We start from the raw sequence: 17,287 nt of genomic DNA on the forward strand, positions 1-17,287 counted from the left end.
AGGAGAAAGAATTGTTACTTACATCACTAAGTAACCTGCTTAGAAGTGTTACTGTAGTATATGGCATCCAAGTATATTACTGCTACAGCTCTCAAATATTGCCTATCTTGATCAAGACTTAAGCATTAACTAATGAGAGAAATAATTTAAATAGTAACAGAGGTGAACATACAGGGTATTAAAAGAAAACTTTGTGATCATGCACATCATGATGAACAATAATTCCTTTAAATGTATAAGTCATTAAATACAACACACTTTCTAGAAGTAGGCACTGAAAATAGCAACGTGCTAATTTTACTAAAATACACAAGAAAACTCTAGTATTAATTTAAAATTACCATTTATTTTTCACAAGGTCACATAGTTTTTAAAAACACTATTTTGGCACCTTAGACTTCATGGTTTAATGGTTGTTTCAAGTTTGTTTTTTTTTAAATTACAAACAGTAGATACAGTAGGAATATTTAAAACTGATTCCTTTATACATGGCAAGTCAAACCACTTAGGTTCATAAGAAGAGTCTTTTGCAACTTCATTTTCCTGATATAAAATTCAAGTAACTTTAAATAAGAATAGAAAATTGTGTTTACAAAACATCCTGATATTTCCTTACCAATGGTTTGAAAACAAGATTCTGCTTTCTAGTGTTGATCTGGTACATCTACAAAAATACCTCATTTCAATCGAAGGACACTTGGCGAAGAGAAGTAACATTTTAACTGGATGAGTTCTTTAAAAATTTTTTGCAATATTACATAGAAGTGCACACTTTTTATCTAAGTTATTCAGTCTGTTTCTTCATTTCTACAATGAATCCTTTTCAGCAATGCACATATTTATTTTCAGAGGAGATGCATTTTAGTACATTATATGAACAAACATTTTTAAAAGGTTTAACTGGGGGGTTTCATGAAGTAGCCACCAACATGAATAATTTTTAATTAAATGAAAAATTTTATTCACTTTTGCTGGGGACTGGGATTCACTTGATACTACTGCTACATGCTCTTCTACTGGTATCTTTAAAATATAAATACCAAACAAATTCAGCTGTTTCACTTTACTGAAGGAAAACCAGAAAAAATTTAGATATATAAAATCATCCAGTAATTTTTGCTGTAACCGAAAAATTGATTCATTTAAAAAAGTAGTTCCATTTTCCCTTCCTACCATGCTCCACAAGACAGCAAAAATGGAGAAATAAGCAGGATATTCTTACTTTGTGACTTAAGGCTCAGAAAAGACTTTTGGAAAATCTCCCAACAATTTTAAAGCTGTTTTTATTGTTCAATCTTCTAGTCCAATGTAAAGATGCTGTCTATAGGAAGCAATTTACATTTTCTTTTATCACGATTGCTATCTTCTTGGAGGAAAACTATAAATAAGTATTTGTGCCAAAGAATCAAACACTGGCTTTGAAATAGCAGAAAAAAATTTAAAAGTTAAGGATCAATGAAAGATACTGCAATGTATCTCGTTCCATTTAAAATGGGAAGTCCTTCATGTAAATGAGTAAGTCTTCCTGGATGCATGAAACTCCATCCTTTTCTGGGCGACTCAATGGAACAGTTGTACCTAAGGAATTTGCATCCACCTCCCTGTCACAAAAGTAAGAGATAAAAAGAGCTTAGTTCGGTTTATAACTGCATTTACAAACAGGGATTGTTATTTAAATATAAAGTGTTTATTAATAGATTATTAACAAAGGAAGTTCATTAGCTATTACTGATAAGGCTACTTAAGTGATGTTGTCTTTGGTGCTGTACCTGTGGCAGAAATGGTGAAGTCTAGTCCATTTTGCATTGACAACCAGCAGCTCCTTTAACTAGATGCAGTGGTGTATTTTTAAGTACACCACCTTTCAGAAACACTATTGCAAGTGTTATCACATTAGACTAGGGCAGTGGTGCTCAGTCTTTAGGCCTTGTGTTAACTCCTCTCGTTCCCATGCTCCCAGGATGCTGCCTCTATCCAGCCTGCGTGTGCCTGAATTGGCTCTACACTACCTCTTCCTGACCCTGTGCATCCCTATCGAGCCCCACATGCAGGGCAATGCTATCTGGCCCAAGGGGCTCCCATGGGTGTAGAAATTTGGCAGCTGAGGAGTGGCCATCACTCAACCACTGTCAAATTTCTGGAGCTGCATATCCTTGCAGGCCAGATGACAACTCCATGGGCAAGATCTGGCCCACAGACTGGGACTTGAGAACCCCTGCCCTAGGGGAACGGACAAACATTCATTGAGAACAATTTCAAAAGTGGGTATACGTGGAGGGAGAGGGGAAGGGGTGGGCAAACTGTTGCTCAGGAGCACAGGCCTGTAGGAAACCTATACCAACTTTAACTTTGCTTCACCCAAGGTTAGAGCTGAAGCAATATAGTTCAGGTAGTACTGAATCACATTTTAATTGCTTTCTCAAATCAGAGTTCTCAAACAGGAATAGCATTTTCTAAGTGAAGCAGGTTTCATAATCGTTTAACCATAAGCCTAGAGAAAGTATTGCATGCCTTAGTGCAGCGGTTCTCAACCTTGATAGACTTGAGTCCCCCTTCAGAAAACACCAGGTCTCAAGTTCTCTCTCTCATTTTTTCACTACAGAAAAAATAAGAGAGAGATTGTTCTCTTGCAAACAACTCAGAAAGACCTCAACAGATCAGAATGATCTCTGGGCATACCCAGACAATTGTAGATGTGCAGTGTGTGGCACCACAGACCTGTCTATGGCATGATACTTGGCACAAGAAGGTATTCCCCACACTGCTACTTTGCAGCATGGGGGCATTTTTTGACCCCAGGAGATCCCGGGACCCTTGAAAGGACCTCAAAGCACCCCAGAGCATCACAGCACAACAGTACCTATGAAGCAGCTGTTCCTATGAATCACTGCATTAGTGGGTAAAAATTAAACAAGCTGCTCTAACTAGAGTAAGTAATCCAAGGCCAGATTCTACTCCTAATTACCATATTCTCTTGCTTACAACATGTACCTTTCCTCAAAATTTGGAGGGGGAGGGGAGTGCTGTAATAGAAGAAATACAGTAACAGCAGTTGCTGTCACTTCAGCTTCTGCAGGGAAAAATGAAAGTATCGCTTTCAATATCAGTTTTGAATATTTGAAAAAGTTTATCTAAATGTAGAGATAAAATAAAATTTTTCATTTTGGATGGATACAAATATTTAATTCTGTCCAAAACAAAATGTTTAGTTTCATATTCAAGTTACTTATCCCTTTTTAAACCATCTTCCCACCATCCCTCTACCCTAGCACAGCCCCCCAAGGAAGGAGTACTGTCTGCTTACTAGGGTTGTGCAAAACAGCACCGTTTTGCTTCAACTTCTGTTTCAACAGAACAGTGTTTCATTTGGGTTCAAAAGCACTGTTCTGTTTCATTTCGTCAAAACTGTTTCAATGCTGTTTCAACATTTCGCCCGTAGGCTACAATGGGAAAGCATGAAACTGCCTATAACTTTGTCATTTCTAGCCTGATTCAGATGAAACTTGCAGGAAGGATAGCCCCTTCTGAGGGCCTAAAGCCTACCAAGTTTCAAGGAGATAGGTACAGAGGGTTCTGGAAAACTGTACCTCAAGGTGCTGACAAGCAAAACTGTCACTTGCCAGCAGCAGCAGCCTCCTGTGATTTGGCAGACAGATCCGGGGCCACACCCCCAGGAGGGCTGCATCAGACTCCTCCCAGGGGTGCAGCCCCCAATCTGCCTGCCGGATGACAGGAGGCTGCTGCTGCCTAGGACCGGTGCTGGGCGCAGCCTGCACCCAGCACCAGGAAGCTTGGTGCTGCTGCAGGTCCCAGGTGGCAGAAGCAGCCTCCTGTCATCTAACAGGCAGACTGGGGGCCTGCACTCCCAGGAGGAATCTGGCACAGGCCCCCTGGGCTGCCGGACTCCTCCCGGGGGTGTGGGCAGGCCCCCGATCTGCCTGCTGGATCACAGGAGACTGCTGCTCCTGACTGCAGCCAGCAGCATCACCAAGCTTTCCAGTGCTGGGTGTGGGCTGCACCCAGCGCCAGTCCCAGGCAGCAGGAGCAGCCTCCTGTGATCTGGCAGGCAGATCGAGGGCCCCCTGCACTCCTGGGAGGTGTCCGGCAGAGCCCTGCAGCCCTCCCCAGGGTGCGGGCCCCCAGTCTGCCTGCCAGATCACAGGAGGCTGCTCCTGCCACCTGGGACCAGCACAGAAACCAAGTAAGCCCAGCTTTGAAACTCAAAACCTTTTGAAATTTTTTAAATGTTTCGAGTGCCCTTGTTTCAAAGCCGTTTTGAAGGCATTTGTTTCATTTCGATTTCGCTGTTTTGAGCTCAAAACACATCAAAACAGCTTTGAAACAAAACACACAGGGAAATTTCACACAGCCTTACTGCTTACCTGCGAGGTGAGCAGTGTTACAGACTCATGGAGTGCAACAGTAACAGCACATAGTTGGAGGTGGGAAGGGAGGTACAGAGACTCCTGTGAGCCACAAAGTCCTGACAAGCGCTCCTTCAGGGTGCTGTGCTTCTGATCAGATACCGAAAACATTTCCCAGAGCTCTCCCAATTATACAATTGGACTAATAAAAAAAATAACTAAAAAAATCCTTGCCCCTCAGACATTTCCTGGAGAATCATAGCTACAACATTCCCATTATACTAAATTCAAAATGTCATTTTGAAATAAAGACCTAAAAAGAACTGTTTTGGAAAGGTCCAAATTGCTATTTCTGAAATCAATTATCTTACTTAAAATGCACTGAAATAAAACATCTCAGTATTTAATTTTCCCCTGCATTTTTTCAATCTAAATTTGCCAATGTCAACCCAATTTCAAATAGTTTCAGACCTTCCAATACATTATTTTTCAGCAAATTTACTAGTTACCCCTCCCCACCCCAAAAGCCCAGAAACTTCGCGTTTCAATCTGTGCTATCTTTTCTTCATTCACATGGTTCAAACTACATCTATTTGGACCCAACCATGGAAATGATTAAGGGAAAGATAAATCAAAATTAGCAATTTTTAGTTGAATGAATAAGTGCCAGACTTACTTGAAAATCTTCTCCCACTTTGTTTAGAGCAATGTTGATGGTAAATGTAGAGGAGTCATGATGAGGTCTAAGGGAACGTTGTCTGTCAGTAGTGTATTTTACAACAAAATTCAGCAGTGCACGTCCCTGAAACAAATGCATAGTAATCCAAAGGAATGTTAATTAGTGGGAGAATTTGTATTTTACATTCAAAAGCTTGACATTCAAAAGCTTTCATTAAGTCTATTAAGTCTAACCCAACCAGTTAATCTAATAAAAGACATCACACCCACAAAAAATCTTTGCCTTTTACATAATTCCCTGGATGATCATGGCTACAACATCACTTGGACACTACCCGTCATTAATATTCTCAAATAGAAACAGAAGCAATTACAACAATATTGCATTTCTCTGACTAATAAAAATGAGGCAATATAGCTCAAGTTTTGATAATTTTCAGTCAAGGTACAGATTTGATAGTCATCTTATATTATTTACATACAATTTTCTCTAGGTTTGAGAGAGAAAACATTAGGATTAATTAAAAATATATATTAATTGCAAATTATTTACTTGGAACCATTAATTAACATAATAATGACATGTTTACCTTGGTGTAATAGCCAGCAAAGACTTTTAGAGTTACTGGTGCAATAAACTCTCGAATGAAATGCAGCCATTCATTATCCAATCCTATTTGCCTCATGTGAATATCATCAGTTGGGACATTTTCATAACCTCCAGATATACGGCTATCCTGATGTAAAACCAACACAGTCCTTGAAATAGGAGAAGCAGTTTTCTGCTACATATATAATTCAAGTTATAATCTGTTTGAAAAAACTAGAGAACTATGGACGTAAAGATATGGGACTACTGTTCCTGAAGGTATAACTGAGATCACTTTAAACTAGCTAGCTCAGATACTGCTAGCAGTGTAGTATTAGCAGCACAGACCTTGGAGCAGACTGCAAGACCCACATGAGAAGTTTAGCACATACCCAAGCAGGTAACCCACACTGAGTTCTTCTAAGTTTAAAACTAGCTTGGCTACATCAATAAACAAATAATCGCAAAGTCAAAATATGCTCAGTGCTCAGTAGTGGCAGAGCAGGTATACTGTACATTCCAATCAAGGAGTTTTATTGAGAATACTAAAATTCACAAGGAACTGCTATTTGCCAGGTTTGCTCACAAAAGGCGAGGCTTACCTTATGTTTTCCTCCTGACCACTGTCCATAATGTTCCATTTCTTCTACCAGTTCATCACAGGCAGTTTCAGAAAATATGGGAAACCAAAAGACATCTGGGCATGGCTATAAAAAACACCCACCTCCTCATCAGTGAGAAGTCATTTGTTACTGTGATCATTTTTACTATTTTTAACTGTTAAACACAATAATGTGCTATACAGGTCACTAACGGAATGTCACTATTTACATACCAAGTCAGAATTCAGGCCTACTGAAGTAATGAAATAATTTTTTGACCCATAACTGCATTTTCATTGGAAGTAAAAACTAACTACTATGGAAAAACACAGTACCTCTTCAACTTACAAAATGTTAATTATTTTAGGTTTTGTAACATTCACAATTTTTCAACAGGTAACTGATCCCAACGTATCCCCTTGTAAAATATTTGTAGATTTTTTGTTACCATTACATTTGGCTTCTGCTAGGTTCCCTTTAAACTAAAATTTGAGAAAAGAAAAGAAATACTGAAAGTGAAAGTCAAAGTTTAAATAAATGCTGACAGATCAGAGATGGGACAGAATTCTATTATCCTTTGAGCTCCTAAATAGCACTTGCCCTGCACATAAATATGTCTTGCACAGCTTGTGCAGTGTAGATGTATAAATGTACATATCTTATTACATGCTTATTAAGCAACACACTGGCCAGGGAACTACCCAGAGGAAATGTGAGCCTCTCTAACTTCCCAGCACAGTGCTCCAACCACCCCACCACAGGTTACACATCCTATAAATCCCTTCTCCAGTGCTCCATTTGAAGCTGAGAACCTTCCCTTTATATTCAATAGTTATTGGATAGTGTGGATAGAGTACACAGGGGAAAGTTTGTCCCAGTGGGGTCAAGGATTGAGGTGAGAACCCAAGGGCTTCCAGAACAGCAACCATGACTCCCTCTTAAAAAAAACAAACAAACAGACAGACATACAATAAACCCCTAACAGCAGGAAACGCCCCACCACAATATGTGCAAGAATAAAATCTTACATTTTATGCTCACCATCCCTCAATTTAATGTTATCAGGAAGAGAGTACTAAATCTGACAAGCATGTGTTGTGCCATCTTTCAAAAATACATTTTAAAATGTATCTCCATTCTATACAATGATGTATTAGTTCTACAAATAAGCATTTCAACACTATTATATTCTCAGCAGCTCCTACAGAGTTCTTATCAATTTGAAACTACTGTCAACATCACTTGAAGACAAATAAGTTATGGTGAAAGTCTGTATAATAATATTCAAGGGTCAATAAACCTTATCTTCCTATGCTTATTTAAGACTTCCCATATCATTAGGATTGATTTTATTAGGGTCTCATAAATGTTTTAATTAGATCAATTCTGAAGTCTCCCAACTGGACCAAATATATTCCAATATGGTTTGGCAATCACAACCCTAGACTTCTCCTGCCAACCTATTTAAACATCTCATTTCTTCTTATAAATTGACCTCTTTATAAGTTCTCCTGCAGTTGGCAGGTAATGATTTTAGTAGGAATATATTTAGGTCAATGATTAGCAATTTTGAAAAACCTTCTCCACCCAAGTGGCACTGGCATATAAGGCGAAACTCTGAAAAAAGTCATTAAATAGAACTCCAGCTATCAGGTATATGCGGAGGCCTAATAAGGCCAGGTTCTACTCCACTTATTAGGTATGTAAACAGACTTATCACCCATGTGCGATTCTATTCCACACAACAAAAGGTGGGTTGGTCTTCTCCCCACTTTTTTCTTGCATCTCACTCAAGGGTCAGATGATCGTCTACAAAAGTAGATGAATTTATGGATTTTCAGCGGCTTGAACAAGGTGGAATAGAATTGTACTGAGGCACTTCAGTCAATTTAGATGCTCTATAGGTAAAAGGAAGAGAATCCATATAATGACCACCTCAACCTGTGGGATGAAAGGGGCTTTGTTGATATTAATGGAAGCTTTGCTGTAACATCAACAGGAAAAGGACTTCAGCCCTAGCATGAACTGAGTGATTAGTGTCAACTTGTCAGGCAATAGACTATTTAAGTTGCTGTAATGTGTGGTTATTCTGATCTCAAGTGCTGTGCACATCAGTTTTAATATTTATTTGGAAAACAGTACTTCCATCCATACTACGTCCCATAGCAATATTCTGGGGTATTGGCTCAGCAACAATTCAGGAGGGAGGAGAGCCTCCTTCCCAATGAGTCATAAGCACCGCGTTCTCTTGTATCTGGGTTTTCCTTTGACATTTCCCATCTAACTACTGAAAACCACAAGTCTTGCTAAGCTCAACTGTAAGGAATTTCACAATGCAATATCCAGTTTTGTATCCAGACCTCTAAATCTCCACAGCTCTATGATCATAGCTCTGTGGTATGGCTGTTAAAACAATTATTCTATGCCAATTTACTGTAACATCAAAGATGTTATATAAAACATCTGGGTTTTTGTGCATCTCATGCTAGTATTATTAGCAACCAACCTGTTCCACTATTTGGTCAGTGAAGATCTTTGAGTAATTTGGGTTTATATAGGTTTCCTTCCAGTCCTGAAAAGAATTATTTAAATAAATTAGAAGCTTGTTTTGGGGGTTTAGGTATTAGAAGCTTGTTTTGTACTTTTAAAAAAATTCAAACACAGCTGCATAGAAGCTGAAAAGTATGCTAATACATTATTTCCTTTAAATGTATTTTTGTATTCAGACCATAAATAAAATTACAGGTTTTCATGTATATCTTCAAATTAACTCTAGATCCTCCTTTTTAGGAAGCAAGGCTTTTCACAGCCACATTACCTATACACATACATTTCTTCTTTCAGATTTTCAGTTATATGCTTTGCATAATATATGGCATCACTGACCTGATGTTAAGGGTGGACACCAACAGATTTGTAGCACTTTGATATTATTCAATTATATGTTAAAAAAGTATATCTATATATACATAGTATATCGGTACATAGTGGTTTGTAAAAACCAATAATAGCTTCATATACAATGAAATGCATACCACAGGATTTTCAAAAATTTGCCAGAGATCATTGTTGTAGTGGGAGGTATTATAATTGGCTGTTGAAATAAGTCTTCCAAATTCATGTCTATTGGTAATGTACATAAAGATGCCCTATATCAAACAAAGAAAGTAATGTTAGCAATGTTTATGGTCCTACTATAGGTAAGAATAACATTTAGCTTCTAATTTTTTCTATTAAAAACACAATCTTTAGGTTCAAAATCTATTGTACACACCTGTTTATACATGTACATTTTGACCGTTTCTGATTTTAATACATTTAACCCTCAAAGGACTGATGTTGATCTCAGCCAGTATTATTAGTTCCTAGACATGTTTTATTGTAATCCACAATGACATGTTTAGAAATTTTTAAAATTTTCCACAAATATTTTCTAAATTTGCTAAAGAAAAATTAAATGACATTTATTTTCTAACCAATTAAACCAATACATTTATAATTGTGCAAAAACATGCAATTAGAAAAGGAAAACAAAAGGTAATAGTTTTTTTCTTCAGTAACCTAAGAGGACAATGTTAAGTAAGTGCACAGAACACTGGAAATACCTGTTTGTATACAAATAAAATGAAAGGATCTTTCTCGGGAAAATAGTGATGACAAAATCTGGGATTCTGATTTAAACAGTGAAATAAGTGAACTTTGAGAGAACAGATGAGGCAGTGCCAGGACACCTAATATTACAGTTCTGCATTGTTTCAGAGTATTAATTAATTCTTTGATGAACTGACCTGAAATAAAATACTTCTATCTGAACATAAAATGTGTGTTATGGATTGAGATAAGGACAGGCGACATCTGAGCACTTCAATAGGATAAGGGGGAAAAATTAAAATGTGCTGCTAAATTGCTTCATAAATAAAAGCTAAAAATATTAACGGAGCTTCCTGGAGTAAAATTAGCAGAAAATTTATTTTTTTACTATAAAGAAATTGGACTTTTCTATATTTTTTTTCCTGCTAAAGCATTCATTTTGTAAGCTTTTCTATATATTAGGTCTGCATAACAGCAAGTCCTTCTCACTTGTTTTCTCACATTTAGTATCTTAATATTCAGGTCTGAAAAAACTGTTAAACTGCCAGCAAGCTAACAAATGAGTTCAACATGTGCTCATTTCTTGACCCTTATCAAGTAGCTGCAAAGGAGTGGGGGGGATGTGGGGGTTTCCGAAACAACTTGTTTCAATAATTCTCTATATAATAAAAATGCACCAGGCCCAAGTCACTATTATCTTCCACCATTTTTATTTTAGTACTACATCAGCATAGTCTAGAGAAACACAACAAATCAAGCTGTATGAAGGGGAGGGACACTTAAAAGTATTTTCAGGTTTCAGAGCTTTCTGTCTTACTTAAAATGGGAAAATGCATTTAAAACAGGTAGCGTGCATGGAGGACAATAAAGTTCTTTTAAAGGATGTTCACTGGTCACAGTGTCATACCACACCATGGTATTTCACTTCCTGAAACTTTGTTTGCCATTTCATTGCGACAGCCATTATTTGAAATACACTAGCTTAGACTCTTCAAAAGTGATTGCTGATTTTGGTTGAGTCAATTTTGGGTGTAGAATATGAGCCATTTATAAAGCAACCTGATTTTAAGAAGCACTAAAAACAGGAACAGATGTCACCTGACATGTCACTTGTGCTGCCATAAAAGGTTTTCATGGAAGTACAAATAGCAGGCTAATACACATCACTACCCTTTGTTGTGCCACACCCAAGGAAAATTAATGGTGAAAATGGTGCAATAGACTCTGCCTCCTTATTGAATCAGACACCTATTAGCTCTGTGGCAGTTATTAGCTCTGCCTGAGTTGCTCCTACTCTCCAGCCACCTTGGGTGGCTGTTCTGGTGGCTCTCTGACCCCCAGAGCACCTTCCCACTTTCCCCAATTACAGAAAGGCAAATCTCCCAGGGAATCTCAGCGTGCCTCTCTAAGTGGCGATCGTGAGGTTCTCCTCTCAGCCGGACCCACTCCCCTGCCACCTCATGGGACAGGTCTGGTTGAACAGGGAAAGTAGGTAGATCACATCACTCCTTGTTCTGCACCATCAAGGACAGGACAAATTGTGATGTGTGTTTCAATCAGTGAAGTGGATCAGGTGGATCAGGCATGTTGTGACATACCACTGCACAGCTCATCTGCTTCCTTTGGTGATATCTATTTCTAGCCCTAAGAGAACTCACTCTGGAAAGCTATCTTGAGTTAGACACCCAAAGTCATCAGCCATTTTTGAAAATTTGAACTTTAATATTGAAGAGAATGATAAAGCAATGTGATAGTAAGATAAGTGGACAGAGGAGAAAGATGTTCCTCTGGTAGAATAGTACTGTATGTAAGAACAATTAATAAAATAAATAAAGCAACACCTTTGGGGGTCTGAGCATATGGAATGTTTCCGAAGAAGGGGAGTCTTTTTCCCTTTGTAAAGTCTAAAATGAAGGAGAAGTATCACATCAGTTGACCATTGTATGGTCTCTTTCTCTTGGTCAGATTATGTATTAGGTTTCCTATTTAAATTAAATAAATAGCAGCCTTTTTTGATCTAAAGCTGATATTCTGAAAAAGCCTTTGTGGACAACATGCAACACCAAGCAAAGCTCATCATATATATGTTAAAGCTGTATTCACCAGCCTCTTCATTTAGCTGCTGCAATACAAAAACAAGCACATACCACACCATCCTATAGCACAGGCTGAGAAAGAGAAAGAGAGAAGGCAATTCTGCAACAAGCCACGGAGTCAGATTAGTTCAAAACACAAGCATGTCAGAAGCATAGTTTACAATAATGGGCACTGAAAGGGCTGAAAACAAAAGAACGTTGATTGGCCCATTCTAAAGACCCAAGACAAACAAAATCATGCCTTACTGTAGAGGGAATAAAAAATGAATACTTGCCAACTTTTCTTGTTCAATTCAGCAAATTATTTTTCAATGCTATAATGTCTGGAAATAGCTCTGGTTTAGCTCTTACTTGTTTCTGCTCTGAAACTAGTGTAAATATCAGTACAAATATGGATTTTACATATTTATACCCTTGTAATGCATATAAATCTTCTTATATCACCGAAAACATAGCACGGAAAACAGCACATAGCATAAATCTTAGTAAAATTTAATTTGTCTAGAGCAGTGATGCTCAAGGTTTTGGCCTCATGAGCTAGAGGATTGATGTGAGGCTGGTCCATGGTCCTGTTCAAGCCCTGCAAGCCAGGATCAGGCCCCAGAAGGCCTGATCCCCTTCCATCCCTGCTTGCCCAAGTTGGGCCCTGGAACCCAGCACCACCACCTCCCCCTACTCCCATGAGTACACCACTCTCCTACTCCTGGGATTGAGCCCTGGTGCTGCCCCCACCTAGCCCTACACACTGGGATTGAGCACCCAGATCCAGCGTTCAGGGCCCAGGGCCCAGGGCCCTCCACAGGTCCAAAAAATTTGGCCAAAGAAGGGGAGTAGTGGCACTGCTGCCACCAAATTTCCAGACCTGAGGAGAGCTCACAGGCCAGATGACATGGCACCAGAAGCCGGATCTGGCCTGCAGGCTGAGGGTTGATCACCCTGGTCTAGGGAGAATACACACATCATTTGTGTACTTCAATAAAACTACTGACATTCTGAAAATGACTTACAATTTTTGTATCTACAGCTTCAGTTGTCAAATTTAAAGTGTTTTTATTTAAATATGCAAACACAGTGTTTCCCCTAACTTTGTCAGATGTTCTAAATTGTGTGTATAAATGGTTATGTAGTTATATTAATCATATATTTATATGATATATATTAGTGTTGTATATAAATATATAAATTATAAATATAACAGGAGGGCTGATGAGTTATCTTTCATAATATACAACTGTGCCAACAAACATGATGATTTAATGTTTATATAACTATTAAGTATACTTAAATAAATATCATCGTGTGGCCCAGTGCACTATTCAATAATATGAAGGAATACACAATAAATCTGTTAACTCCACACAAAAATTGGCTAGTACTTTTAATAAGAAATATAACAATTAAAGCTTTAGTAAATCAAGTATTGCATGATGCACAAAAAAGCCTTCAAGAAATCCTTTTAAAAGCAAGCCATTACACACAGACCTTACCATTTCCCTGACATTCCTGCAGAGTGCCATATCAGGATCCAGCTTATCACGAACAAAATAATTTCTCTCTCTCATCTCTGACCTGAGAGTTTGTCCTTTAATTAAGTATATATTAGCCACATATGGAATATTCCATATCCCTCTGTAAAATAAGAAATCAAAGAAGATAATTTAAAGACAAGGAAAGCTGCAATTTTTATTTTATTTTTTTAAGGAAAAAAAAATAAAAATCAGTATTTTGTTTTTTATTGGCCAATCCAAACAAAATTCAAGGCAAGCACAGTGAAAAAGTTCCCAAGATATCTGAAGAACTACAGCTGGACTTGAAGGAACCACACCCTATATGAAGTCAGTAATTCAATTGTGATGAAGTATCATCATGAAGAAAACAAGGCCAAATTCTCTAACATGGGTTTTAGCTGTATAAACACTGTCTATTTTCAGAGCAGGTCAAGGCTATCAATCAAATTCCTTTATATTGTAATATTAGGCCAGAAGCATAAAACAGTGAAATATTTCATATTAGTTAAATTATCCTATTCTAGCTTCCTACAGCTGAATTAACCTCTTTACACTGATACCCATTGACTGCAGCTGGCATTTATGTAAACCAGGGCAACAGCAACAAATAGGTCTCTCTATAGTACAATATACTGCTTTGCAGATTTGCAGGTTTCCCAGATCCAGTTCTCTAAGAAGAAAAAAAGTTCACTCTATTCTCCTATCCATATAAAAATTCTTCAATTTGTACTTCATAGCAAATATTACAGAAGAAATAAACACCACTATACGTCTGATCTGGAAAAAAATAAATAGAACCAACAGAATAGACCACTTTTATCATAAAAGCCTTCTTGCACTGTCAGGTCAATATAAAAGGGTACTGGGACATATGGAGATTGGGTTCAAAATATTTTGAAGTATATAACTTTTGTGGTAAACTTAGTGTGTGTAAAATAAAAGTATTTCACAACTGCTCTGTCTTTAAGCCAAGATATGCATGTAAAAGGCACAATATATACTGAATAATGTAACAAAAAATGATTATTGTTCAAATCACCCATGAAACAAAATAATCCTCAGAAGAGATCCAAATGAAAATGACACTGAAATTGCTCTTTGTAGAAACTGACAATAACAAACAAACTACAAATCCTTCAGTTTCTGCTAATAGTATATTTTCCTACTCTGACCAGAAATAATCATATAAACAAACAGTACTAAGTCCCTCATATAAAATCCACTGTATGCCTTTCCATTTCAGACACCATTAAAAAAGTAGAAGAAAGTTATTTCATGTTACTGGAGAAACTCAATATAGCCAATTGTAACAGTTCAGTAATTATGTATTCACAGGGAAAATATAAATATTTATGGAGCAAGGAAAGTATATTAGGTATATCTGACTTTTGTGATTGACTTAAGATAACTCACACTCTATTTCCATGGACAATATCCACGTAATCTTCTGATCGAGCATAATAACCATCAGGGCTTAGTGCACCCCAAAAGTTGGACCATAACTTCCCATGACGAGTTACAAGTGGAGCAATGATCTTCCTGCAAAAAAGGAAAAAAGGGACACTTTGGCATTAAAACAGATGGAAGATGACATCTGAATTAAGTTGGCTGCATCCATATTGTTGGCTGTTGTCACTTTTCCTTTGTGAGACAATAACACTCTAAGGACCATCAAACTTCAAAGCAGCAGTTTTACAGTTGAGATGCAGGAGAAAAATCCCCTTAACTGTCAGTTTTGAAATCTTCGTCACCCAAGACCAAAACCAAAATAGAGGAATTAAACCACTTAGTCAATGTTCCCTATAAATCATCACGTTTTCAGTTTTTAGACAGAGGGAAAATAATGTCTACAGAAAGCACAAATGACTGTTCTCTAAATATGCCTACCTAAGATTTTTGTGAGGGGCTAGAAAAATGGTGAATTATGGGAATAATTTTAGATGGAAAAAACAACAGAATGGAAGTTTAGAAGAAAGTCAAGAAGGGAACTAAGGCTATATAGGAGAACAAATCACAGATTTTCTATTTAAATTCTGTCAACTAGTAACTCTGTTTTACAAAGGCTGGGTTTTTTTGCACTGCATAATCTATCACTCCTTTCATACAAGAACATTTTTGTACAACATTTGCAACTTTTAATAATTTGTTTATTTCAAATCTTAGTTCAATTAAAAGAAAGCAATTTTGCCACTTAAGTCATCTTTAGAATAGTTTGAGATTCATATTTGAAATCTGTCAATTGTACAAAGAAAATTGCGTATGTTCTTCTATGTAGGCTGTACTATATAATCTTAGCTCTTAAACTTTTTATAGATGATCCTTTTTAGAGTATTACCAAGCAGATATAGTTATGCCAAATGATATATAAACTTTATTATTCTCTGGCATTTTATATCAACAAGTATCTGCAGAAAAATTTTTAAATTATTATTGTTTTAATTTTTGAATCATACACTCAAGGGGGCTCCTACAAAAGGCTCTAGTAACCAATATTTAGATTGGATTTTCTTTCCTACAGATCTCAATGGGAAAAGGGATTTCTGTAAAGAGGATCCAGCAGAGGGCAACAAAAAGGGTGAGGGGGCTGGGAGGACATGATTTATGAGAAAAGACCGAGGGAACTCGGATTATATAGTCTTGAGAACCAGAGACTGAGAAGAGATTTAATAGCAGCCTTCAACTACGTGAAGGGAGGTTTGAAAGAGGATGGAGCTAAACTGTTCTTAGTGGTGGCAGATGACAGAACAAGGAGCAATGGTCTCAGGTTGTAGCAAGGGAAGTTTAGGTTAGATATGAGGAAGAATTTTCTCACTGGAGGGGTAGTAAAACACTGGAACAGGTTACCCAGAGAGGTGGTGCAAGCTCCATCCTTGGAGGTTTTTAAGACCCAGATAGACAAAGTTTTGGCTGGGATGATCTAGTTGGGAGTGGTCCTGCCTTGAGAAGGGGGTTGGACTAGATGCCCTCCTGAGGTCCCTTCTGACCCTCATTTTCTATGATTCTATTAGTCTAAAAGCAGAAGTCAAGATTAGTTTCACAGTTGAAAGTTATACCGTTGGCTTAGTGGTCTCCAGATAACATACTTTCACATGGGCTGAAGTGGGTACCAGAGCTCCATCCTATGTGAACAGCTACTCAGTTGGGAAGGTAAAGGCAGTAGACAGTTCACAAACATATTATCCACACCCTCCCTTCCTTGCCCACCCTGCCAAGCAGAGGAAAGTGCTGAGAACCTGTTGATGATATTCTGTTGAACAATTTTTTTTTTCCACCAATAACAATGCCAAAAAAAGGGGGGGGGAAGTATAAATAGAATTCTGGAGGGTCTTTTCTACTTAGGAAAATAATGAAAAGCTTTAATCTGGAACATAAGGAGATAAACTGTACCTGTTTTGCTCTACCAGTATTTTTAAAGTCTTCGGGTTCGTTAGCACAACATCTGCATCTATGCTGAAATAGTAGTCACATACTTTATCCTGGCGACAGAGGTCCCTAAAAAAGAGAAAGAGTAGCTGTTAATCTTTTGTAAATTCATCACAAGAAGAGTTTATTTGGGGACAGTAAGGGAGAGAAAACCAATCCACCCATATATATTTTTGCTTAATATTTCCAAAAGCTACTAAAATGAGCACAATAAAAATACCAGACCTGTTTAGTTTAAAGAAGTTTGAAGCACTAGAAAATAAGTAACTTTTTAATCTTTTGTTATAAATTAAATTTCTTAATGTGGCCAGTTCTAAAAACAAATATTTCCTCCACTAGGAAGTACAAAAGTTAATAATACCCAATTCAAGTAGACATAATTTGCCAATTTGAGTTCCTGAAATCATTACTTTTGGTTAAAATGTCAAGCAACTGC

The 17,287-nt window shown here is 37.5% G+C and overlaps 1 protein-coding gene across 2 annotated transcripts in view; it reads right to left on the minus strand.

Annotated features, from left to right (window-relative positions):
* Positions 1–326: 326 nt before the first annotated feature.
* Positions 327–17,287, minus strand: part of PLOD2 (procollagen-lysine,2-oxoglutarate 5-dioxygenase 2) — a 94,628-nt gene continuing 77,667 nt past the window's right edge. The window contains exons 11-20 of one of the 2 annotated variants that reach the window (XM_006267195.4): positions 16,816–16,920; positions 14,842–14,967; positions 13,408–13,549; positions 11,666–11,728; positions 9,269–9,382; positions 8,740–8,805; positions 6,234–6,338; positions 5,633–5,779; positions 5,041–5,166; positions 327–1,601 (exon numbers count right to left, since the gene is read on the minus strand). In XM_006267195.4, coding sequence (XP_006267257.1) covers positions 1,446–1,601; positions 5,041–5,166; positions 5,633–5,779; positions 6,234–6,338; positions 8,740–8,805; positions 9,269–9,382; positions 11,666–11,728; positions 13,408–13,549; positions 14,842–14,967; positions 16,816–16,920 — 1,150 coding nt within the window. In that variant the 3' untranslated portion in view covers positions 327–1,445. The remainder of the gene's footprint in view (positions 1,602–5,040; positions 5,167–5,632; positions 5,780–6,233; positions 6,339–8,739; positions 8,806–9,268; positions 9,383–11,665; positions 11,729–13,407; positions 13,550–14,841; positions 14,968–16,815; positions 16,921–17,287) is intronic. The other variant, XM_019491741.2, reaches the window with a different exon arrangement.

The sequence above is a fragment of the Alligator mississippiensis genome, chromosome 7 (assembly GCF_030867095.1).
Source record: "Alligator mississippiensis isolate rAllMis1 chromosome 7, rAllMis1, whole genome shotgun sequence".
NCBI classification, from domain to species: Eukaryota; Metazoa; Chordata; order Crocodylia; family Alligatoridae; genus Alligator; species Alligator mississippiensis.